At 43.2% G+C, this 25,920-nt stretch overlaps 1 protein-coding gene across 2 annotated transcripts in view; it reads left to right on the forward strand.

Annotated features, from left to right (window-relative positions):
- The first annotated feature begins 4,676 nt into the window (after positions 1 to 4,676).
- The window catches only part of LOC132396523 (probable ATP-dependent RNA helicase DDX60), a 165,171-nt gene continuing 143,927 nt past the window's right edge, over positions 4,677 to 25,920 (forward strand). For both annotated transcript variants that reach the window (XM_059974118.1, XM_059974119.1), the window contains exons 1-6: positions 4,677 to 5,181; positions 6,920 to 6,989; positions 14,376 to 14,565; positions 17,576 to 17,932; positions 22,759 to 22,875; positions 24,289 to 24,453. In XM_059974118.1, the coding sequence (XP_059830101.1) occupies positions 4,830 to 5,181; positions 6,920 to 6,989; positions 14,376 to 14,565; positions 17,576 to 17,932; positions 22,759 to 22,875; positions 24,289 to 24,453 (1,251 nt within the window). In that variant the 5' untranslated portion in view covers positions 4,677 to 4,829. The remainder of the gene's footprint in view (positions 5,182 to 6,919; positions 6,990 to 14,375; positions 14,566 to 17,575; positions 17,933 to 22,758; positions 22,876 to 24,288; positions 24,454 to 25,920) is intronic.

Consider the following 25,920-nt stretch of genomic DNA (forward strand, 5'->3'; position numbering starts at 1 on the left):
ATAAACTTGAAAGAGTGCAGAGAAAATTTACAATGATGTTGCTGGGACTTTTGGGGACCTGAGTTATATGAAAGGTTGAATAGGTTAGGAATTTAGGAGCAGGGGATAAAGAGGGGAGATTGGATATTATGAGCAGTATAGATAGGGTAAATAGACTGTGTGCAGGCTTTGGCTCCTGAGTTTTGAGGTCATATAGGTGAAGCATGAAAGGTGAAATATAGAAGGGATTCTGAGGGGGGATGTTGTCACTCAGAGGGTGGTGGGAGTGTGGATCGAGCTGCCAGAGGAAGTGGATGGGGGTTCGATTGCAACATTGAAGAGGAGTTTGGATGGGTACATGGATGGGAAGGGAAAGGAGGGCTGTGGTCTGGGTGCACTTCCAAGTATAACTCACCACGGTCCTTGCATTTTATTTGTCAGAATCAGAATCAGGTTTAATGTCGCCGGCACGTCATGAAATTTGTTAACTTTGCGGCAGCAGTACACAGAAATAAAAGCTATAAATCATAATAAGTGTAAAAAATAAATTAAATAACTCATGCAAAAAGAGAGGGGAAAATTGGTGAAGTAGTATATGTGCTTTCATTGTCCATTCATAACTCTGATGGAGGAAGGGAAGAAGCTGTTCCTGAGTCATTGAGTGTGTGTCTTTGGGCTCCTGTACCTCGTCTTCAATGAGAATCGGCACGGCTCTGCAATTTCCCTGTAACTGTCGCACCTTATTCAGCAGTCTCTTGACCTGTTACTTCCTTCATGTACTTATACGTATCTGGAATAATCATCCTGGATGGAATGATTATAGATGCTGCCTGGCCTGCTGTGTTCCACCAGCTAAAACACCTAAAAGATGTTAAAGGATACACACAGTGTATCTCCGTGTATTGAACAATAATAAACAAACAGGAATTATGTTCTTCTTGCCAACAGATCAATATCATCCTGTAACCTCACGACTTTTTTCGAGCAAAAACAATGCTGATTTTCATATCGTTGGTGAAATTACTGATCAGGACTGAGGGACAGAATTAATCTCGACTTGGAAAGGCTGGGATTAAACAAAAGTTGTCAGCGTGTATTTGACAAACTAAAGATCGGAATCATGTTTAATATCACCAGCATATGTCGTGAAATTTGTTAACTTAGTACAATGTAAAACATTGTTTATACAGAAAAAGTCTGTGAATTACAGTAAACATATGATCATTAAATAGTGAAATTAAATAAGTAGTGCAAAAGTAGAAATGAAATAAAAGAAATAAAAATGTTCATGGGTTCAATGTCCGTACAGAAATCGAAGGGGAAGAAGTTGTTCCTGAATCACTGAATGTGTGCCTTCAGGCTTCTGTACCTCCTCCCTGATAGTAACAACAAGAAGAGAGCATGTCCTGGGTGGTGGGGGTCCTTAATGATGGATGCTACCTTTTTGAGGCACTGTTCTTTGAAGATTTCTCGGATATTACTGAGGCCAGGGCCCATGATGGAGCAGACTAAGCTTACAGGTCTTAGATCAAAGTCAAAATCAAGGTTATTGTCAGATGCACAGATACAATACGTGGATTCACATCGAACGCGGCACAACACAGCAGTCTCTTCAGTCCGCCTTTCAAACTACTCTAAGGTCAATCTAGTCCTTCCCTCTCCATTTTGCTGTCCTCCATGTGCTTTTCTAGGAGATTCTGAAAAGCCTGTGTGGCTCGGTAGTATAGTGGTATACTAGTATACAGAGTTCAGAGTTCAAGCCCGGCCTACGAGTAGGTTTTTCCGGGTGCTCCAGTTTCTTCCCACAGTCTGAAGATTTAATGTTAGTTGGTCATTATAAATTGTCCTGTGTGGTTTGAAGGGCCAGAAGGGTCTTGTCCACACTGTACTGCTAAATAAAATGAAATAAATAGATAAATAAAATGAAATAAACCAGCCTCTACCTTGCCACCTGGCAAGGCAAGTGCATTGAAAACCATTCTTGTATTGCAGACACATAACATCAGGATTCACAAGTGTAAAGGGGGTTTCTTTTTTCTCTTTGTTACTGTTGGGAAGGGGTTTCCTTTTGTTAACTAGCAGGAATGCTAATTTACTGATAACGAGAATGGTATTCCTTTGTAAACCAAATGGGGATTAATGTTCTTTCTTCTGAGTCTGTAAGCTTTTGTTGATGGGCTTTTGGGCAGATCGGCGCGAGGGGGTCGAGAGAGAGGACGCAATGCTCTAAGCTGGGCGAGGATCGGACCCCAAAGGGGGGTCCGAGGCCGGGAGATTCTCCGAGGAGGGGGGGGGATGAAGCTAGATGTGCTTGGTTGACCACTCGGAGGGTCCTGAGCTGTTTGGAGAGTCGAGGGGTTCGGAGGGTCCTGAGCTGTGAGTCGAGGAGTTCGGAGAGGATCGAATGGTGGCCAGAAGACTTCAGTAATTGAGCTCCAACGGTTGTGCACGAAGTGGTTTGGACTTTGATAAGTTTGGCGCCTTTTCTTTAATTTTCTCTTCATATATACTGTATCGTTATTAATCACTTAGTTATAGTAACCTTTATAAATTGTACTCATTTAATCGCATATGGTGTACTGTCTGTTTGTGGGCGAAGCGGGGACATCACACAGCATCCACACCAGCTGATTACCCAGTTTGGCGGGGCCGAAGGCTGCTCCCCCTAGACGAGAACGAGCTGAGCGAGCCTAAGGCGACCCAGGGAGTAACACAAGAAAAACATAAACTAAAAGTACATTATAGATAATTTTAACAAGGAGACACAATCCGAAGAAAAGCAGCACACACTAAGATGCTAAAGGAACTCAGCAGGTCAGGCATCTATTAAACAGTCGCTATTTCAGGCTAAAACCCTTCACCAGGATTCATCAGGGAGAAAAAAAACAAAGATCATTTAATTGTTGGAGGAGATACTCTCCCAACTAATTTTGTATCTGGTGGCATATATGCACTTCGATAATAAATTTGCTTTGAACGAACTCGGGAGATGAGGGCATCAGCAGCATCGGTGAGAGGAAAGAAACTGCTGATGTTTTGTATCAAAGCTGATGGCAGAAAGGCAAGATGACTACAAAGAGAGGAGAGAAACAAGAAGGTGGTTGGTGTAACTGAGGGACGTAATCCCTGCCTGTCATCTAATCGATTCTACCCTCCCATCATCAAAAAGTTCCTTAATCAACAATGTCGTCTCCTTTTGCCTCACACCAGTATCACACTGAAGAAAATTGAACTCTTAGTCTTGTTCCTCATCCAAGCTCAGCCTTCTGCTTGCCAGCGATCTAAGAAAGGACATACTCACATCAGAGAAGAACCAGCAGAGCTTCACAAGAATAATCCCAGGAATGAAAAGGGTTAACTTATGAGGTGACCACCCCCCCCCCACCTTCACCATTCCCCATTCCCATTTCCCTCTCTCATCTTATCTCCTTACCTGCTGATCACCTCCCTTTTCTTTCTTCCATGGCTTTCCCATCAGACTCCCCTTCTCCAGCCTTGTATCTCTTTCAGCAATCAACTTCCCAGCTCTTTACTTCACCCCTCCCCCTCTCCCAGTTTCACCTCTCACTTTGTGTTTCTCCTACCCTCCCACTACTTTCTTACTCTGACTCCTCATTTTTTTTTCCAGTCCTGATGAAAGGTCTTGGCCCAAAACATCGATTGTTTACTCTTTTCCATAGATGCTGCCTGGCTTGCTGAGTTCCTCCAGCATTTTGTGTGTGTAACTTATGAGGGTGGTTCTGGGCCTGTACCCACCGGAGTTTAGAAGAATGAGGGGGCATCTCACTGAAACTTGCTGGAAATTGAGAAGTTTAGATACAGTGTATGTAGAGAGGATGTATTCTACATTGGGGGAGTCTAGGCCTCAGTATAGAGGGGTGTCCCTTTAGAATAGAGATGAGGGGGAATTTCTTTAGCCAGAGTGTGCTGAATCTATGTAATTCATTGCCACAGATGGAAATAAATTGGGTATATTTAAAGCAAAGATTAATAGGTTCTTGATTAGGAAGGGTGTCAAAAGTTATGGGGAGAAGGCAGGAGAATGGGGTCAAGGAGGAAGATAAGTTGGGGCGACATGGTAGTGTAGTGGTTAGTATAACGCTTTACAGTACAGGCGACCCGGGTTCAATTCCCGCCGTGGCCTGTAAGGAGTTTGAAAGTTCAACCCATGACCGGGTGGGTTTCCTCCAGGTGCTCTGGTTTCCTCCCACAGTTCCAGATGTACTGGTTAGCAGGTTAATTGTTCATTGTAAATTGTCCTGTGATTAGGCTCAAACTAGATGAGGTGGGGATTGCTCGGTAGCGTGGCTCGAAGGGCCTACTTGGTGCTGTATCTCAGTAACAGCACAGACGAGATGGACAGAACAGCTTCTATGCTTCTATGTCGTATGGTCTTAGCACATCATATTTCTATGTTGCTGGCACGTGGTGAAAAAGCAGGTTTTCATCACTTTTCATCCTTTGATTATAGATTTGATACTGAGTCCCTTGACCCTGCTCTCAAAGCAGACATTGTTATCAATGCTCAGAAAAGGTTCCATGTGCAAACCTGCACTGAGCTTGCCCTGAGTAATCGTACACTGGTATTGTTGTTCTTTGATGTCATCGAGTCAGCTTACTTTCATTTTCAGCAGAAATGAAACTTAGTTGAGCCCAGTCATAGTTTCACTTACTGAGTTTCGGTTGTTAATGTCTCAGTGCACTGTACTGCTCAGAGTGGATCCCTCCGTGTTACACTGTAGTTGATGACCAAAATGAAGCAGAAACTCGGGTGACTTTCCATTTGGAGAGGTGGTGCAGCCAGGAGCCCAGTCAAACAAGTGCCCTTTGGATTGAAGAAGGACCAAGCCATGGCAGAAGCCCCTGTGAGCCAGGACATCTTTGGTTCAAGGTCAACAAAAAACAAGGCAACAAGACCCTCTACACCCAAGCGACAACACAGAGATGATCGAGACAATCTAGAGGATCTGGATGAGGAAGCGAATTACAGCCTAATCACGGACAGTGAAGAGAGTCCGGACGAAGAAAGTGAGGATGAATTTGATGAGGAAACCTGGCTGAGCCATGGTGAGAAAGCAGATGATGCAGAGAATCAGTGGCATGAGATTTCCTTCAGCTCCTCAGAATCAGATGAGTCTGAAGAGGAAGCTGACTTCAGGGATCTAGCCCTGAGATCGAACATCAACAAGAAAGGGGACAATGGTAAGCATCAAAGTCAAACCTCAGTAACTGCAAAGTGATGACCTTAATGGTTGTTTTAAGGAGAGCTGGGGTGGGGGTGGGGGGAGACTGAGGTGGGACAAATAGCTGAGCGAGCAAGCTGAGGGTTGGTGAACATTTCAGAAACAGATTTAAAATCACAATCAGAATCACATTTGCTATCACTGACATATGTTGTGAAATTCGTTGCTTTGCAGCAGCAGAACATTGCAAGATGTAAATTTACTGAAGTTACAATAAGAAATATGTAACAAATATGAAATGCAAAAAGAGAGCAAAGTTATGAGGTAGTGTTGATAGGTTCATGGACTGTTCAGAAACTGGATGGCAGAGGGGAAGAAGCTGTTCCTGATTCTTTGAGTGTGTGTCTTTAGGCTCCTGTGCCTCCTCCCTGATGGTAGCAATGAGAAGAGGGCATGTCCTGGGTGGTGGGGGTCCTTAATGACAGATTTCAACATCTCCTTTCCCCCACACATACTGTATTTTCTTCCATGTCTGGCTCGGCAGGGCGAAGAATCAGGCACTTGGGGGTGCCTGAACATCAGGGGAGTGTTGCCCGGAGAGACTGATAAAGTGGTGGGAGAGAGGTAGACAGGGTGGAGAAGAAAGAGCATGGGATAAGGTACTCTATAACCTCCCCAACATTGTTCTCTTCTCATTGCTGCCATCAAGGGGGAGGTACAGGAGCCTGAAGACCCACACTCAGCATTTCAGGAACAGCCTCTACCCCTCGCCATCAGATTTCTGAACGGACATTGAACTAGCCCACGAACATGACCTTACTATTTCTTGTCTCTCCTTTTGTACTATCATGTGTGTGCGTGCGCGCATGCGTGTGTGAGTGTAAGTAGTTAGGGTGGTGGGGTGGAGATACATCTCTGCACGTCTTCCCTTTGTTAGCCTGCAGGTCACCCTTGGGCAAGGTGCAGCAACAGAACCCCACTCCCTTCTTAAAACACTGCCCAGAAGAAGGCAATGTAAACCACTTCTGTGGAAAAATTTACCAAGAACAAGCTTGATCATGAGACCATGATCACTCATGTGATGTGACACGGCACATGATGATGATATCATACGACATGGCACATAGGGATGATGATGATGCCTGATGGGAAGTGGATAGAAGAAAGAATGAAAGGGGTGGGAGGGTCTTTGATTATCTTGACTGTTTTTCCAAGGCAGAAGGAAGAGCAGACACAGTGTCCATGGAAGACAGGTTGGTTTTCCTGATGGTCTGAGCTCTGTCCATGACTCTCCATGGTTTCTTGTGGTCTTGAGCAGAGCAGATGCCATACCTAGCTAAGACGCATCTGCAAAGGATGCTTTCTGCTGTGCATCTGTAAAAATTGGTGATGGTCAACTTGGACACGTAGTGCAACACTATCACAGCGCCCAGAGTTCAATTCCAGTATCTGTAAGAAAGTTTGTACGCTCTCCCCATGACCATGTTTATTCCAGGCACTCGGGTTTTCCCTCCCACAGTCCAAAGACGTACAGTCACGTAGGTTAATTGGTCACAGTAACTTGTCCTGTGATTGGTGGGTTGCTCTACTGTGTGGTTTGTTAGGCCTGAGAGGTCCATTCCATGCTGTATCTCTAAATAAATAAGCATTCTTAGTTGTTGATGAGATTCCTTGGCCAAAGTGACCACATGTCTACTTGAACCAGGGCTGACATTCACAGTATTTTTAATTGATAACAGCCAAAATCTGTTTTTCAGAAGGGAAGAATATTGACAAGATTTTGAAGTGGTTATCATCGTATATGGCTAGCCTATTTTCAAAATTCCGGTAAGTATTGATCCACAGACTTTCACAGACCAATCAAAATTGTCTATCGTTAAGAACACTAAGGCCAGGCAACATCTGAAGAAGAAATGGTTAATGCAGTGGATTCCAGTTAATTTGGACCATCAGGACCAGTACATTTTGGCCCCACTAAGCAGCTGACCCAATTAGCTGAAGTTTCATGGAAATAGTTTAAGAATGACAAGCTACATTTAATGTAGTAACAAATTATATATTTAAATGAAATTCAGAACAAATTAGAATACTACCAATATTACTACAATACTCTAAAACTGTATTTGTTCCTAAGAGTTATCGACAGAGAATTCATATAGTGATTCTCTTTTGATTGTGTGTAAATGAGCAAAATCAATGTGGGCACCTAGTGCAGATAATGAACTGCCTCCATTCCCTTCCTTCATGAGGTATCAAAAGTCACTGCTTTTTAATTTGGGGTCTGTCAGACCAAATGAATAACATAACACAAGCATACACAACAGACACTATTTAAAAACTGTTCATTCTAAGCACAGTGTAGAGTCCAATGGCCACACAAGGGCAAATAACTGACTCTAGTTAGAAACTGTTCAGAAAAAGTCACCTACCCCAATTAAGCAGCAAAGTGCACCAAATAAGTGAAGAGAATCCCTGCTAATTTCTTGATTAGTTTTTGCTCTTTAAGAGTCGTCCCAAATAAACGGCTTTCCTAATTAGCCGATGGCCCCATTAACCAGAATCCACTGTACTTCAGTCTGAAGGCCCCTTGTCAGACTAGAAGCCAATGAGTTAGTTTTAAGCACAGACAAGATAGGAGTGAGATACAGAGGACAAAGGTATCATCTCTGATTACAAGGCTAAGGATGCCATGGTGACATGCTGTGAGTAAAAGTCAAAAGTCAAGTTTATTGTCATGCACAAGTACACTTTAAGCACAGGTGCAGTGAGTACTTGCTTGCAACAGCTTCACAAGAAAATCACAAGTTTACACAGTTTTTACAAAAAAGAGCACAAATAAACAAAGAAAAACACAAAGTCAATTCTTGTGCAAAGTGATGAAAGATATCATAGTGTTGATAAACTGAAGTGAACTATGTTGCTCAGGTTGGTTTAAGAACTGAATGGTTAAAGGGAAGAAGCTGTACCTGAACCTGGTGGTGTGGGAGTTCAGGCTTCTGTACCTTCTGCCTGATGTTGGCTGGATGTTGTTGTTCCCTTCTGTGACTTGTGGTGCATCAGGTGGCAACCTTGCCGTTTCTTTAGCATTTGTTTTTTTTACAAGGCCAAGTTGCTGGCTTGATGCTCAATGCATGCAGATCCTACTAATGGTGGGGAGGAATGTGACCGTGGTGTATTGGGCAGAGTCTACTTCATTCCTTATGTTCCTGCACATTCATCTTGACTTACCAGACCATGATGTAGCCAGTCAGAACACCTGTAGCAGTTTATTTGTCAAAGCTTGTTCAAATATTCAGTGGCTTGATGGCCCTATTTAAAAGAATACTGAATGGTAGAATAAAGAAAAAAGTTGGTGGCTACTTCATGATTTGCAAGGGAAGATGTGAGTGAGGAATTAAACAGAGATGTAAAAGCTGTGAAATGCAGGGCAAAGATGTTCCCAAGAGATAAAACCAAAACAAGAGCTTTGGGAATGCCCAGCAGATCAAGTAAAATTGAATTGAAAACAAATATTGAGAACATGAGATATAGAGTCCTTGAAAGTGAGTCCATAGGTTGTGGGAACAGTTCAGTAATAGGGGTAGTGACGTTGAGTGAAGTTATCCCCTCTGGTCCAAGACTTTACATATGACAAATAAAGCTCATCTTTATCTTTGAATGGATAACTATACAACAGAAACAGCCAGTTCTGAAACAAAGGAAGTGACCAAGGTCATAGCTCCCTGAAATTGGCTTCACAGGTTGATACGGTGGATAAGAAGGCATATAACATGCTTGCCTTTATTACTTGAGCCACTGAGTTCAAAAGTCAGGGTGTTTTGTTACAGCTTTAGTTAGGCTGCGTCTGGAGTATTGCTGCAGTCGCACCACTATAGGAAGGATGCTGGGGCTTTGGAAAGAGTGCAGAAGAGGTTTACTGGGTTGCTGCCTGATTGGAGGACATGGTCTATAATGAGAGGTTGGACATTTTCTCTGGAGTGGTGGAGGCTGAGGGGAGCTCTGCTAGGGGTTTACAAGATTGTGTGGCATAGATAGAGTAGATGGTATCTTTTCCTAGGGGTTGAACTGTCTAATACCAGAGGACATGCATTTAAGGTGAGAGGGGTGTAATTTCAAAGGAGATGTGAGGGACAGGTTTTTTATAGAGTGCTGGCTGCCCGGGGTGATGGTAGAGGCAAATACATTAGAGACTTTTAAAAGACATTTAGACAGACAGATAAATGTGAGGAAAATTGCAGGATATGAACAATCTGTAGGCAGAAGAGATTAGTTGGACTTTTGATTACTAATTGGCTCCGCACAACATTGTGGGCTGAAGGGCCTGTTCCTGTGCTGTACTGGTCTCTGTTCTATAGAACCATAGAATACTACAGCACAGTACAGGCCCTGCAGCCCTCCATGTTGTGCTGACCCATATAATCCTTAAAAAAAAGTACTAAACCCACACTACCCCATAACCTTCCATTTTTCTTTCATCCATGTGCCTGTCCAAGAGGCTCTTAAATACCCCTAATGTTTTAGTCTCCACCACCATCCCTGGCAAGTCATTCCAGGCACTCACAACCCTCTGTGTAAAAAACTAACTCCTGATGTCTCCCCTAAACTTGCCTCCCTTAATTTTGTACATATGCCGTCTGGAGTTTGCTATTGGTGCCCTGGGAAACAGGTACTGACTATCCACCCTATCTATGCCTCTCATAATCTTGTAGACCTCTATCAAGTCCCCTCTCATTCTTCTACACTCCAAAGAGAAAAGTCCCAGCTCTGCTAACCTTGCTTCATATGACTTGTTCTCCAATCCAGGTAACATCCTGGTAAATCTCCTCTGCACCCTCTCCATAGCTTCCATATCCTGCCTATAATGAGGTGACCAGAGTTTGTCCTTCCAAAATGCATCACCTCACACTTGTCATGATTGAACTCCATCTGCCATTTTTCTGCCCAACTCTGCAGCCTGTCTATATCCTCTTGTAACCTTCGACCACCTACAGCTCCATCCACAACTCCTTCAATCTTCGTGTGATCCGCAAACTTACTCACCCATCCTTCCACCTCTACATCCAGGTCATTTATAAAAATCACAAATAGCAAGGGTCCCAGAACAGATCCCTGCGACACTCCACTAGTCACCGACCTCCAGGCAGAATACTTTCCTTCCACAACTACCCTCTGCTTTCTTCCTTTAAGCCAATTTTTTATCCAAACAGCCAAGGTTCCACTGATCCCATGCCTCATGACTTTCTGCATGAGTCTCTCATGAGGGACCTTGTCAAATGCTTTGCTAAAGTCCATGTAGACCACATCCACTGCCCTACCCTCATCAATTTCTTTTTCACTGGCCCTCCAATTTGGTGTCAAATCCCGAGACGAGAACCCCAACTGTTACGAAATCCTGTAACTGGATCACTTACCAGCAAAGATAGAGAGTTCCGTTGAAGTCTGATGGTACTATTTTTAAAAGTCTTTATTTATGAAGGGGCACAAAAATAAGATTAATACAAACATTCAGCTAATATACGTCGTCACTACTCAATCTCAAAGCGCGGGTCTAATAATAACCATCAATAAGAAACAGCTCAATCGTTTGTCTAGGGGATAATATATTGTCCAATGGAAATATAAAAGTCACTCAGTTCCTGCAGGCTTCAGCCTTTTGGGGACCGCTGGGTTTTCACTTGTTGGAGAGAGAGAGAGATTGGTGAGAAAAGAAACTTGCCCGGGTCTTTTATGAAGCGAATCCATTGAATCAGGGGAGCGGGCTTCCCCGTTGTTAGCTTAAAGCTGGTTTCCGTGGTTCCAGTCACTGATTCCAGCAACGGAATCGAATGCACGTGACTTCCTTCAAATGGCTTCCCGCTACTACGGGATCGTTAGCGCTTTTTCTGGTGCGTCTAAAGGGGTTGTTCCCCCAGACCCTCTTTTATACTTCCTCATGGGGTCTCAGATGTCAATCAGGTTGGGATGATGTAATCTCTCTCTCAACCAGCCCACTTTGCCCGAGGGCTTGCACGTAGCATAGTCCCCAATCCATAAACATGGTCTCCAGGAGACAATGGTCAATGTCGCGTTAATTTGCATCACCAGTGGAACGAGGCATCCAGCACGTCTCTCTCTCTCTCTCCCATTTCCTGGGTCTACTGACCCCCCCTCAACTAGTGCTCTTGCGATTCTCACAAAGGAGGGGGCTGCGGATATAACACCTGCATCCACAAAATCGCCTGTCTGACCCCCTGACTATAGAGTCCCCTATCACTACTGCCTTCCTCTTCCTTTCCCTACCCTTCTGAGCCAGAGGAACGGCCACTGTTGCTTCCCCCAGGTAGGCTGTCCCCCGCAACAGTACTCAAACAGGAGTACTTATCATCAAGGGGTACAGCCACAGAGGTACTCTCTAGTACCTGACTCTTCCCCTTCCCTCTCCTGACTGTGATCCATTTCTCTGTCCCCCGTGGCCCCGGAGTGACCACCTGTCAGTAACTCCTCTCTATCACCTCCTCACTCTCCCTGACCAGACGAAGGTCATCGAGCTGCAGCTTCAGTTCCCTAACACGGTCCCTTAGGAGCTGCATCTCAATAACCAGGTGCAGATGTGGCCGTCCGGGACGCCGGGAGACTCCAGGACCTCCCATGTCCGACACGACCACAGAAAATTGGCCTCACACACATACTACCTCCTTTAGCAATCAACAACAGCCTCACCTTGTCCCATTACCGCCGAAGCCCGTGAAGCCAAAGCCCTTTCACTCCGCTGCCCGCCGGATACAGCTGCCTTCTTTTTAAACTGTTCGCGCTCTACTGGCTGACGTCACGCGCCTGCGCAGTCCGGCCTCTCTCTTCTCCCGAGAACTCAAAATGTCTTCCCACTCGAAATCCTTAAGTGCTCTCCCGCTGCCTTCTTGTTCCGAATTCTGTGTTCAATTACCTCAATTGTTTGATTTTAAAAATTGAATCCAAAAGACTACAGTATGCATAGACACATTCATTGACTTTTTGCTCTAATTCTTTTTAGTAAATGTATAATTTATGTTTAATCTTTTGAATGCTACTTCCATCTACCTGTGATGCTGGAGACAGTAAGTTTTTCATTGTGCCAGTGCACCTAGCAATTAACTCAACTTTGACTTTGACAGACCATAAGGTGCCGTCCCTCAAGCATAAATTGTCCCTTGTTGGAGCAATACAGGAAGCCAAAGACAGAGAGATTAGAGTGTGAATAGGTTTCAGTACTAAGTCCAAGTTCAAGTTTATTGTCCTTCAACGGTACACATGTATACCGCAGATGAAATAATGTTCCACCAGACCAACACAACACAGTACATATAATTCACACACACAACACATAAAGTAATATTGCTCGCAGTCAACCATGGATATTGTATCCCAGCTGTCTATGTGATAAGCAAGCCAGGTCAGTACAATATGGAATGCAAGCTGTTGCCTATGCAGCAGGCTCCCTTTCTCCAGCAGCTGATGAATCCAAAAGAACGACAGAGACTGATATAGTTTGGCACTGGCAGTGTCGCAGGAGATGCCGGTCAGTGTTGAACTCAACGTAGGACTGCTTTAGGGACTCCAGCTCCTGGTTTTTCCTCAGGTTTTACTCCCAAAGCCTTCTCCATGAGTGTGTATAGCTGCAATGTAGTGGAGGTTTGAGATTAGAGTTTTGCTTCACCAAAGTGAACAGCCATCCACAGCTAAAGAGCTCTGGCTGCCCAGAAGGACTGGTTTTAAGGCACCAGTAACTTGTCTATGACCCTCCTCCTGACAGTAGAAATAAGAAATCAGGGTGGAGGGGGAGAGCACAAAATGGAAGGTGAATCCATGTGGGAGGACGAAAGTAGTAAGATGAGGGGAGGGGTGTACAAATTGGAAAGGGAATGATGCGAGAAGCTGGAGCTGGCAGACATAGTGGAGGGTGATCGGGGAACTCTGCTCTTCTCTCCAAAGAGACTACAAGCAGGAATCTGGGAAAGATTGTGTCAACTCTGAGGGGGAAGCCATAACTAAGGAAAAATAAAGATGTTTCAGGGACGCTGAATCGACAGTTTACACCTGCAAAATAAACAACAACATACACTCTGCGACTACTTTGTTAGTACACCTGTTTGTTAATGCAATTATCTAATCAGCCAATCACGTGGTAGCAACTCAACGCGTAAAAGCATACAGACATGGTCAAGAGGTTCAGTGGCTGTTCAGACTAAACATCAGAATGGGGAAGAAATGTGATCTAAGTGGCTTTGACCCTGGAATGATTGTTGGTTGCAGACGGGGTGGTTTGATTATCTCAGAAACTGCTGATCTGAGATTTTCACACACAACAGTCTAGAGTTTACAGAGAATAGTGCCAAAAACAAAATCATCTGGTGAGTGGCAGTACTGTAGATGGAAGTTCTTTGTTAATGAGGGAGATCAGAAGAGAATGGCCACAGTGGTTCAAGTTGACAGGAAGGTGACAGTAACTCAAATAACTGTGTTACAACAGTGGTGTGCAGAAGAACATCTCTGAGCACACAACACATCGAGCCTTGAACTGGATGGGCCACAGCAGCAGAAGATCACAAACATACACTCAGTGGCCGCTTTATTAGGTACAGCAGGTACCACTGAGTGTTAAGTATGATGATTGAGAGGGAGAGAGAGAGAAGAAAGCATGTAGCCCAAGGTTGCTCTCTGAAGTCCTGACATGAGATATTTGGCCGGCAAAGGAGGAGAAGTTATCTCATCCAAGATAGCTTACTCCTTTGTTTTAGTGTGCCAGTATCTTGTGTGGGATCCCACATAGTTAACTCCAACGTTAGGAGTGTTACCAAGTGATTCCTATATGGCACTGATGAGCAAGGGTACAGATACCAACAACACACTCTTGCTAATACAGATAGTGTGCTTATCTGTAAAACCAGAGACTTCAACACAAAAGTCAAAATCGAGTTTACTGTCACTTGCACAAGTCCGTGTGTGCACAGGCACGATGAAAAACCTACTTGCAGCAGCATCACAGGCACAGAGCCTCAGGTAAGCAGCAACTCTGCCAAGGACAATCAAGGTCATAGATAGACCATGATCTCCGCCGTACAACACGGCACGTAATGAATGATTGAATACCACAGTGATTCCTCTTCAGAAGTACTACACTGCATGAGAATTGGCTTGGGCTTCTTGAAAACTTTTATGGTAAACTCAAGTCTCCATTTAATGTTTTTCTTCAATCAGCATGACCAGCCTGCTTTGTGACTTTGTTGAGTCAGAGTTCTTTGTCATCGATGGTGACTCCTTAATGATAATGTTCGTCCACAATGCAACTGTTGACCCTGGGCAGAACCTGCACTTTTTTTATCTGGTGGAGAGCTTCCTGTTTGACTTGATCCAAAAGCAGGCCAAGTTTATCATCACATTCTTTAAGGTGAGAATTAAGTAAAATTTTTCAAATTGATGTTATTTTTATTGAAAGGGCTGGTTGTTTCACCTGGGGCTGCACGAAAGCATTCCACATGTGGGCGTGGTGGCATAGCAACACTGAGCCTGCAGAGTTCAAATCCCACTCATTAAAGGCAGTGTTGGAAAATCCCATCCAGTTTCCAGGTGTCCTTCAAGAAGGAAATTTGCAATCTTTATCCAGTCCCATTTAACATATGAGGAATGTTTGATTGTCTCTGGGCCTGTACTTACTGGAGTTGAGAAGAATGAGAGGGGAATCTCACTGAAACCTACTGAATATTGAAAGCCTAGATAAAATGGATGTTGATAGGATGTTTCCTATAGTTGGAGAGTCTAGGATCAGGGGTCACCGCCTCAGAATAGAGACAAGTTCCTTTAGGACGTAGATAGAAACATAGAAATCTACGGCTCACAACCGTGTAACCTACTCTAGAAACTGCCTAGAATTTCCCTCTATTTTTCTAAAATGAAGGCTCATGGAAGATAAAGAGTAATTTCTTTAACCAAAGGGTGGTGAATCTGCAGAATTTATTGCTACAGACGGCTGTGGAGGCTGCATCATTAGTATATTTAAAACAGAGTTTGATTGGTAAGAGCATCAAAGGTTACAGGAAGAAAGCAGGAGAATAGAGTTGAGAGAGATAATGAATCAGCAGTGACACAAAATGCTGGTGGAACTCAGCAGGTCAGGCAACATCTATGGAAATGAATGAACAGTTGATATTTTGGGCTGAGACACTTCACCAGGACTGCAAAGGAAGGGGAAAGTTGCCAGAATGAGAAGGTAGTGGGAGGGGAAGGAGGAAAAGCTGGAAGATGTTTTGACCCCAGTATCTGCAGAATATTTTGTGTTTACAAGCTGGAAGGTGATAGACAAAGCCAGTTGGGTGGGGGAGGGATGGCATAAGAAGCAGGGGGGTGATTGGTAGAAGAAGGAAGTTAACAGGAGAGCAGAGTGGACGATGGGAAAAATGGAAACTGGAAGGGCACCAGGGAGAGATGATAGGTAGGTGTGGATAAGGGGCAAGGGGCCAGAGTGGGGAATTGAAGAAGAGGGAAGGGGAAAATTTACTGGGAGTTGGAGAAATCGATGTTCATACCATCAGGCTGGAGACTACCTAGATGGAATATGAGGTGTTGCTTTTCCAATCTGGGAGTGGCCTCATTGTGGCAGAAGAGGAGGTCCTGGACTGAAGTGTTGGGATGGGAGTGGGGACAAGAATTAAAATGGTTGGCCACCGGGAGATTACCCTTTTTGCAGATAAAACAAAGGTGCTCCACAAAGTGTTCTGCCAGTCCACTTTGGGTCTCACTGATGCAGAGAAGGCCTCATCAGGAGCACAGGTGCAGTGGACAACCCCAACAAAGTTGCAGGTAAAGTGTTGCCACACCTGGAAGGTCCTGAATGGAGATAAGGGAGGAGGTGAATGGGTGAGTATAGCACTTGTGTTGCTTGCAAGGATAAATGCCAGGAGGGAGAATAGTGGGGAAGGATGAATGAACAAGGGAATCATGGAGGAAGTGGTCCCTGTGGAAAGCAGAGAGTAATGAGGAAGTAAAGATGCGTCTGGTGGTAGGGTCCTGTTAAAGATGGTGGAAATTGTGGAGGATGATGTCTTGGACATGGAGGCTCATGGATTGTTGGGTGACAACAAGAGGAACGCTATCCCTGTTAAGCCGGTAGATGGGGTGAGTACAGATGTCCAGGAAATAGAGGAGATGCTGGTGAGGGCAGCATCAATGGTAGAGGAAGGGAAACCCATTCTTTGAAGAGAACACTTCTGATGTCCTGGAAAGGAAAGCCTCATCCTGGGAGCAGATGTAGCAGAGATGAAGGAACTGAGAAAACAGAATGGCATTTTTACAGGAAAGAGGGTGGGAAGATGTATAGTCAAGAAAAAAACATGGGAATTGATGGGTTTATAGAAGATATCAGTGTATATTATAAATCAGCCATGATGGAACATTGAAGCAGATTCAATGGGCTGAAAGGCCTAATTAGCTCCTATGCCATATTGTCTTATGGTCTGATGAGTTCAAACTCCCCAATAGTGTTGTTTTTTAAATGCCTCTTTGATTCAAGGGGATCAATGTTTATTAGTTTATTAAGTATTAAAGACTAATGATTTACCTTATTTGTCAAGTATATGTTATGACTAATATAGAAAAGCTTAACAACTGGCCTCTTTAGCACCTTATCAACTTGTGTGAACTCTTTTAAAGAGCTATGGACTTTGTCCCCAAAATCCCTCTTGTTAATGATCTTGCCATTAATTGTGCACTGTCCCTTTACAGAGCCATAAAACTCTACAGTACAGAAACAGGCCATTCAGCCCATCTAGTCCATGCCAAACCATTAATCTACTTAGTCCCATTGTCCTGCACCCAGACCATAACCCTCCATACACCTCCCATCCATGTATCTATCCAGATTTATCTTAAATGTTGAAATCACTCTCTCAAATATCACTTCCACTGGCAGCTTGTTCCACACTCTTACCACCCTTTTCATGAAGAGGTTTACCCCTACTGTTTGCCTTAAACATTTCACCTTTCACCTCTAGTTGTAGTCCAACTCAACCTCAGTTGAAAAAAAAACCTACTTGATTCCACCCTATCTATATCCCTCAGTATTTTGTATACCTCTATCGAATCTCCTCTCATTCTTCTACACTCCAGGGTAAAATGTCCTAAACTTTTCAATCTTTCTCTATAACTCAGGACCTCAGTATCCTTGTAAATTTTCTGTGCACTCTTTCAACCTTATTGACAGCAGTAGGAAGGTGACCAGAATCGCACACAATGTTGGATTGCCCAAAGTGCAACACCTCACACTTCTCCAGATAAAGCTCTAGTTGCCATTCTCCACCAATTTCTGCAACTGGTTTAGATCCCCTTCTGTCCTTGGGTAATCTTCCACAGTATTAACAACGCCATCAATCTTTGTTCAGTAATTATCCGTCCTTTCTTCCCAGGATGTTGAATGTATTTGGAACCAAAGTTGCATGTACCTCTCGATCCGTACGGCATTGATTCTCCACCTTCAGCACAACACCAATATCCCAGTCCACACGGAGTTCTCTAGCTGTTTAGATCCCAAATGGAAGACCTTCTTGAACAAGAACCACCCATACTTTGTGATGATTTCTGAAGTAGCTACTCCGGGAGAAAAGAGGCCATGTGTTGCCACCACACTGTTCCACACGCTGATGATTCACACACTGGGGAATGGAATTAATGTGGTCCTTACATCAGGAATCATCCAGGACATTCTCAGAGTGCATGGGTATCACAAGACCAGCAACGCAACATTAATTTCTGTGTTTAAGCAGGTAAACTTACTATTGTGTCTGTGCACAACTACATATCAATTAAATAAAAGCATGCACACAGGAGATGGCTTTACCTGGTATATTCACATTGCAATGAGAGAGAGAGAACAATGCACATCCACAAAGAACAAATCAATACATAGTGCATAAAAGAAATCGATCCATGCATTACACTTTCTCCCCCTTTAGATTAATGCAACATCAAACTGTATATGTTCAGTCAATTTCCCTTTCATAAACCCATATTAGATTCTGGCATTGTACCGGATGACTGGAAAATTGCAAATGTTACTCTGCCATTTAAGAAGGGTGGGAGGCAACAGAAAGGAAACTGTAGACCCCGTTAGACTGACATCAGCGGTTGGGAAGTTGTTGGAATTGATTATTAGGGATGAGATTACAGGGTATCAGGAGGCACATAACAAGATAGGCCAAAGCCAGCACGTTTTCCTGAAAGGAAAATCCTGCCTGACAAACCTACTGCAATCCTTTGAGGAAATTACAAGCAGGGTAGACAAAGGAGATGCAGTGGACGTGGTGTACCTGGATTTTCAGAAGACCTTTGATAAGGTGCCGCACATGAGGCTGCTTAGCAAGATAAGAGCCCATGGAATTACAGGAGAGTTACTTGTATGGGTGGAGCATTGGCTGATCGGCAGAAAATAGAGAGTGGGAATAAAGGGATCGAATTCTGGCTGGTTGTCGGTTACCAGTGGAGTTCCACAGGGGTTGGTGTTGGGACCATCGCTTTTTACGATGTATGTCAATGATTTGGACTACAGTATTAATGGATTTGTGGCTAAATTTGCCGATGATACAAAGACAGGTGGAGGAGCAGGTACTGTTGAGGAAACGGAGAGCCTGCAGAGAGACTTAGATAATTTAGGGGAATGGGCAAGGAAGTGGCAAATGAAATACAATATTGGAAAGTGTATGGTCATGCATTTTGGTGGAAGAAATAAAGGAGCAAACGAGGCAGGTTCGATTTTGTCATTAAAAAAAAAATTGTATAGGTATATGGACAGGAAAGGAATGGAGGGTTATGGGCTGAGTGCAGGTCAGTGGGAGTAAGTGAGAGTAAGCGTTCAGCATGGACTAAAAGGGCCGAGATGGCCTGTTTCCGTGCTATAATTGTTATATGGTTATATTTAGATGGGGAGAGAATTCAAAATGCAGAGATACAAAGGGTCTTGGGAGTCCTTGTGCAGGATACCCTAAAGGTTAACCTCCAGGTTGAGTTGGTTGTGAAGAAAGTGAATGCAATGTTGGCGTTCATTTCTACAGGTATAGAATATAAGAGCAGGGATGTGATGTTGAAGCTCTATAAGGCACTCGTGAGACCACACTTGGAGTATTGTGTGCAATTTTGGGCTTCTTATTTTAGAAAGGATATACAGACATTAGAGAGGGTTCAAAGACGAGTCACAAGAATGATTCCAGGAATGAAAGGGTTACTGTATGAGGAATGTCTGGGAGCTCTTGGGCTGTATTCCCTGGAGTTCAGGAGATTGAGCGGGGGGATCTCAGAAACATTCCAAATGTTAAGAGGCCTGAACAGATTAGATATGGCAAACTTATTTCCCATGGTAGGGGAGTCTAGGACAAGAAGGCACGACTTCAGGATTGAAGGATGTCCTTTTAGAACTGAGATTCAGAGAAATTGCTTTAGTCAGAGGTTGGTAAATCTCTGGAATTTGTTGCCACAAACAGCTGTGGTTGCCAAGTCATTGGGTGTATTTAAAGCAGAGATAGACAGGTTCTTGATTAGCCAGGGCATTAAAGGGTATGGGGTGAAAGCAGGGGAGTGGGGATAACTGGAAGAATTGGTCAGCCCATGATTGGCAGAGCAGACTCGATGGGCCAAATGACCTACTTCTGCTCCTTTGTCTTATGATCCTATGGTATTATTATAAATAAACATGCTTTCACAATAACAGTTCATAACTAACTTCACAGTTCTAAAGGTTGGGTCTTTTGGGTGGGAAGCACTATCCTGCTTCTTTCACGATTAGTGCCTCTGGGCTTGTGGAGTGGCAACAGGTTTGGTTTAGTTTCCATCTAAGACAACATTCTTGGTTTCTGCTGTCAGTGAGATCATCACTGAGAGGTAAGTCCAGTGACTGTAATGTGTCAGTCTTGTTGGATGCAGCTGACTCAGGTGTGTTCTTTAGTTGAGCATCCAGTATCTGGTCCACATGACGTCTCCATGTCTGATCTCCAACATCTACTGTGTACATCGGTGGCCCACTTCCTGTAGCTATCCTACTGGGAGTCCATTTGTCTTCTTGGTAATCATGCACCAGGATTTCCTGACCAATCTCAAAGGTCCTTTCTGCTTCACTTGGCAACTGACTGAACTGTCACATTTATTTCTAGTTTGCCTTTGGGAGACACTTTTTCACCTGTGTAAGTCTTTAGCATTACTGAGGTCTTCTCTCGTGTCATCTTATAAAACAGTCTGTTGTAGTCAGCACGAGGAAATCTGCAGATGCTGGAAATTCAAACAACAACACACACAAAATGCTGTGTTCCACCAGCATTTTGTGTGTGTTGTAGTCAACCTCTGTCTTTTCACCAGATACATCTATTGTGATCCAGGTGATTTTGTGATCTGCTTCAGTTATACTATGCTGTTCCAGGCATTACAGTTCACCTTTGTCAGACTCTATGTTGACTGATTCTGTTTTACATTTGGCAACTTTATGCATTTGTTTCGTTTTGTGTTTGAGATTTCACTCAGTTGTGCTTTTTGTCAGCCTTGCACATTTTCTCTATGCCTTGTATGTACAAACTTTTTCTTTGAACCAACAGTGATTTGCATCATGGGACAATTTGGTGCATTGATAACACCTTTGCCTTTTTGCACCATTCAGGGACATTTTGTGCATTTCACATACTAACCTCCTGTTCTGTTGTTCTGTTGCATCTTTTGCTGCAGTCCCTAATGATATTGCCATAATTAATGTCCATTCTAAGGTTCAGTCTCTTTCGGATAATAGCCTCTTCGGATTGCTTTGACTATGCGTGCTACATACAAGCCTGTCCCTTTGTACATCAGAAAGTCCATCTCTAAAGTTACACTACTGGGAAAGTTTGCACAGTTCTGCAATGTATTCAGAAACTCTTTCATCTTTTGACTGGTTCATTTTGTAAACTCTAAATCTCTCAGCTATTGCCAGCAGTTTAGGGATCGAGTGATTTTGTAAAGTTATAACAATTTCAACAAACGTCTTGCTTGATATCTTTTCAGGGATTGCCAAGTTGCGTAGAGGACTGTTTTTAGGCTCATTAAGCTAAGAAGTGTGGAAACAAGGTGAGGTTATAGATGAGGTTCTGGGCTACTTCGAGGCACATGGTAAAGCAAGGCCAAAGTCAGTATGGTTTCCTGAAGAGGAAATATAGCCCAACAAATCTGTTGGAATTAATTGAGGAAATAACAGGGAGTGTAGACAAAGGAGAGTCAGTAGGTGTTGAATTTTCAGAAGGCCTTTAACAAGATGCTGCTCATGAGGCTTCTATACAAGAGCCCATGGTATTATAGGAAAGATACTAGCATGGATAGAAGATTAGATGACTGGCAGAAGGCAAAGAGTGCAATAAAGCAGGCCTTTTCTAATTTAGTTACAAAGAATGGGAATGAAGAGGGCCTTTTCTGTCCAGTGATTAGTGATTTTCTGCAGGAATCTGTATTGGGACTGCTTCTTTTCACATTATATGTCAATGACTGGATGACAAAATTGATGGTTTTGTGGCCAGCTTTGTAGACAATACAAAATAGGTGGAGGCACAGGTAGTGTTGAGGAAGCAAGTAGTCTGCAAAAGGACTTAGACAGATTAGGAGAGTGGGCAAAGAAGTGGCTGATAGAATACAGTGCAGGGAAATGTACTGAATGGTCATTCACTTTGCTTGAAGGAATAAAGGCACAAACAATTTTCTAAATGGGGAGAAAATTTAGAAATCAGAGTTGCAAAGGAACTTTGGAGTCCTTGTGTAAGATTTCCTAAATATTAACTGAAAGGTTGAGTCATTGGTAAGGAAGATAGATGCAAGGACAGAGTCTTATAACCCTGTTGTTATAAGACACTTAAATAGACCTCTTGTAGAATAAAGATCTCAGTCTACCATGTTGTGGGCCTTGCACTTTATTTTCTACCTGTGTTGCACTTTCTCTGTAACTGTTACACTTTATTCTGCATTCAAAGTTCTAAGTCCAATTTAAATTTATTATCAAAGCATGCATTGTGGCCCTCCGTTGGATGAGGGCGACCATGGATGTTGTGTCCTAGCTGTCTATTTTGTACAGCGCCTTCTCTGGCTGACTAGACCAATCCAAGTGTGGTAGCCTCAGTTGCAAAGGTAGCATCTATATCTTCTGCTGCTTTCAGGAATTTTTCCTCATCTGATTTCAGGATGCTTCTCCACCTGATGTGGTCAGCTGAAAGTTTCTCCCAGGACTCAATGTTGATGTACTTGTTGGCAAATATAGATCTCCCTGTGCCTCACTAATTATTGTTGTAAGAGGTTTTTTTTACAGTGCAACAATTCAAGAACATCTTCTTCCCCTCTGTCATCCAATTTTTGTATGAACATTGAACCTACGAATGGTACTTAACTACATTTTCCCCCATCTTTTGCACTACTTATTTAACTACTATATATACACACATATACACTTATTGTAATTTAGTTTTCTTTTTTCACTTTATTATGTACTTCATTGTACTGCTGCCGTAAAGTTAACAAATTTCTTGACATATGCTGGTGGTATTAAGCTTGATTCTGATTCTCTCTGCACTGAATGTCCTGCTTTTCGCCCACAATGCAGAGGGCAGCGGATCTGAAACATGCTCAGGAGCAATTGCTGAGATCTGTGCCGGAGTTTCACTGGCAAGTGTTTGGTACTGCGGATGGGAAAAAACTGATGGATACTCTCCACAGTGAGGTAAGATTTCTTCTTGTTGCTCATGGAAATCTATCTGGAAAATGATCGTCTGAAAATAGAGCCAAAAAAATCAGATTTTCTGTCTCAAACTTGTCCCAATAGTTTTATACCATCTTGAACAATATTCCTGATTAAGGTTCATGAGAATGAATCCAGGAATGAAAGGGTTAATGTATGAAGAGTGATGACTCTGGGCCTGTACTTCCTGGGATTTAGAAGAATGAGAGAGGATCTCACTGAAACCCATTAAATATTGAAAGAGTGAATACAGAGAGGATGTTTCTTATGATGGGAGAGTCAACCTCAGAATGGAAGGATGTCCCTTTAGAACAGAGATGTGGAGGAAATTCTCTAGCCAGAGGGTGGTGAATCTATGGAATTCATTGCCATAGACGGCTGTGGGAGGCCAAGTCATTGGATATATTTAAAGCAAATGTTGATAAGATCTTGATTAGTGAGAGTATTACATGGTATAGGGAGAATGGAGTTAAGACTGATAATAAACCAGCCACAGGGCAGATTCAATGGGCCAAATGGCCTAATTCTGCTCCTATGACTTATGATCATTTGGAATTTACCTCTTGGACAATAAACTGTTGATCTCTCAGACTATCACATCATAATCTTATTATTTAACCATTTGCTAACTCTATATATCAGAAGCAGATTCAGATTAATTTATCACATGTACATCGAAAAATACAGTGAAGCATGCCAGTTGTGTTAACAACCAACATAATATAGGTCTGCTAAAAAAGGGGGCAGCCTGCAAATATCACTACACATTCCAGTACCAGCATACCACATCCACAATGCTCAACAAGAAAACAGAACACAACTAGCAACAAAACCAGCCCCGTTCCTCCCTCCCAATGCTGATTCACAGTCTTCCAACTTCAGGGCAGGCTGTCTCTTGCTTCCCTCATCCTGAATGCATGTTGGTAGGATAATTTAGCCCTGGTGTGTATGGGATTGGTGGAATTTGGGTAGGATGGGAGAATAATGAAATTGGGATTTGTGGAGGATCAGCATAAATAGGTGCTTGGTGCCCAGCATGGAATCAATGGGCCAAAGGGCCTGCTTCCATTCTGCATGTATGCTTGTCTTACAGGTCAGATACCTCTGGAAATTGCAAGATAAATTCAGTTTCTCAATAATTGCACTTTCCCTCTCTGTCTTCCTCTCTCTCTTTCTCTGTCTGTCTCTCTCCTTGTCTCTCTCCATCTCTCTCTCTCTCTCCCTCTCTCTCTCCCTAGCTTTCGGTCTCTGTTCTGTCTTGTCTCTCCATATTCATTGTAAAGTGTTGCAGGATGGTTAGGGATTATGGGCAGGAGGAGGTTCTTAATATAATGTGAGGTGCTGGCTAAATGACAGTTGGTCATGTAGAGAGATATCTACATTATACCTCCCCAGATTCACCGGACCTTCTCCGCCCTGAAGCTTCTGTGGCCCCAAGGAGCAGATGTCCGAAAAATTGTGTGCGTTGTGTCTTGCTCTGTGGCAATGAAAATCTATGGCTGCAAGATGGCAATGGCCAAGTCAACAGGAGAAAAGACTGGAGCATCAGGCAAAAATGAGGTGATTCTCTTTCCCTAACATTCTGTGACATTTAATGACAGGATTTTCAACAGCATTGATGTACAGAGGGATCTTGGGGTCCAAGTTCATAGCTCCCTGAAAGTGGCTGCACAATCAAGAGGGTCATAAAGAATGCAAAACGCATGCTTGCCTTTATTAGTCGAGGCATTGAGTTCAAGGGTCACAGAGCTATGTTGCAGCTGGTTAGACCACACTTGGAATAATGCATTTAGTTCTCGTTGCCCAGTAACAGAAAGGATGTGGAGAGTTTGGAAAGGATGCTGCCTGCATTAGAGGGCATGTGCTACAGGGAGAAGACAGTTTCCAAAGGGAGTCAAGTGCAATGTAATGCATTTTGGGAAGTTTTAGAGTCATAGACCTACCTCAGTAGCCACCTGTACCTAGAATCTGTGGTCTTCTGCTGCTGTAGCCCATCCACTGGTAGGTTCGACTCTGATGTGTTGTACATTCAGAGGTGCTCTTTGGCACACCACTGTGACAGTGTTATTTGAGCTACTGGCACTTTCCTATCAACTTGAACCAGTCTGGCCACTCTCCCCTGACCTCTCTCATTAACAAGGTGCTTCACTGGTTGCTTTTTGTTTCAAGCATGATTGCCTGAAAACTCTAGAGACTGTTGTGTGTGAAAATCCCAGGAGACGAGAAATTTTTGAGATACTCAAACCACCCCATATGGCACAGTCAAAGTCACTTAGATCACATTTCTTCCCCATTCTGATGTTTGGTCTGAACAACAACTGAACCTCTTGACCATGTCTGCATGCCTTTATGCAGTGGCTTTCTCTTTGCCATTTTCCCATAAAGCTGTAACTGGTGAAGCACTCAGACAACAGTTGTTGTACGCACAGTCTCCCTCATCTCAACCACTGAAGCTTGTAACTCCTCCAGAGTTGTTATAGGTCTCTTGGTGGCCTCCCTCACTAGTCCCCTTCTTGCACGATCCCTCAGTTTTTGAGGACAGCCTGCTCTAGGCAGATTTACAGCTGTGACATCTGCTTTCCATTTCTTGATGATTGTCTTAACTGTACTCCAAGTGATATTCAGTGGCTTGGAAATTTTCTTGTATCCATCTTCTTACTCGTGCTTTTCAATAACCTTTTGATAGAGTTACTTGTCTTCATGTTGTAGTTTTTGCCAGCAGTTGGACCTCTCAGACACAGGTGTATTTCTACTACAATCAATTGAAACACCTTAACTTCACACAAGTCTCCAAAAACAGATCTCAATTTAACTGATTAGGTGGCTTCTAAAATGAATTGGCTGCACCAATGATGATTTGGTGAATCATATTAAAGGTGGGAGGGGGGTGGTGAATACTTACGTAATCAATTATTTTGTGTTTTATATTGGTAATTAATTTAGGTCACTTTTCAGAGATGTTCACTTTGACATGAATGAGTCTTTTTCTGTTGATCAGAGTCAAAAAAGTGAAATTAAATTCTGTGA

This window comes from Hypanus sabinus, chromosome 7, assembly GCF_030144855.1.
Source record: "Hypanus sabinus isolate sHypSab1 chromosome 7, sHypSab1.hap1, whole genome shotgun sequence".
Taxonomy (NCBI): Eukaryota; Metazoa; Chordata; class Chondrichthyes; order Myliobatiformes; family Dasyatidae; genus Hypanus; species Hypanus sabinus.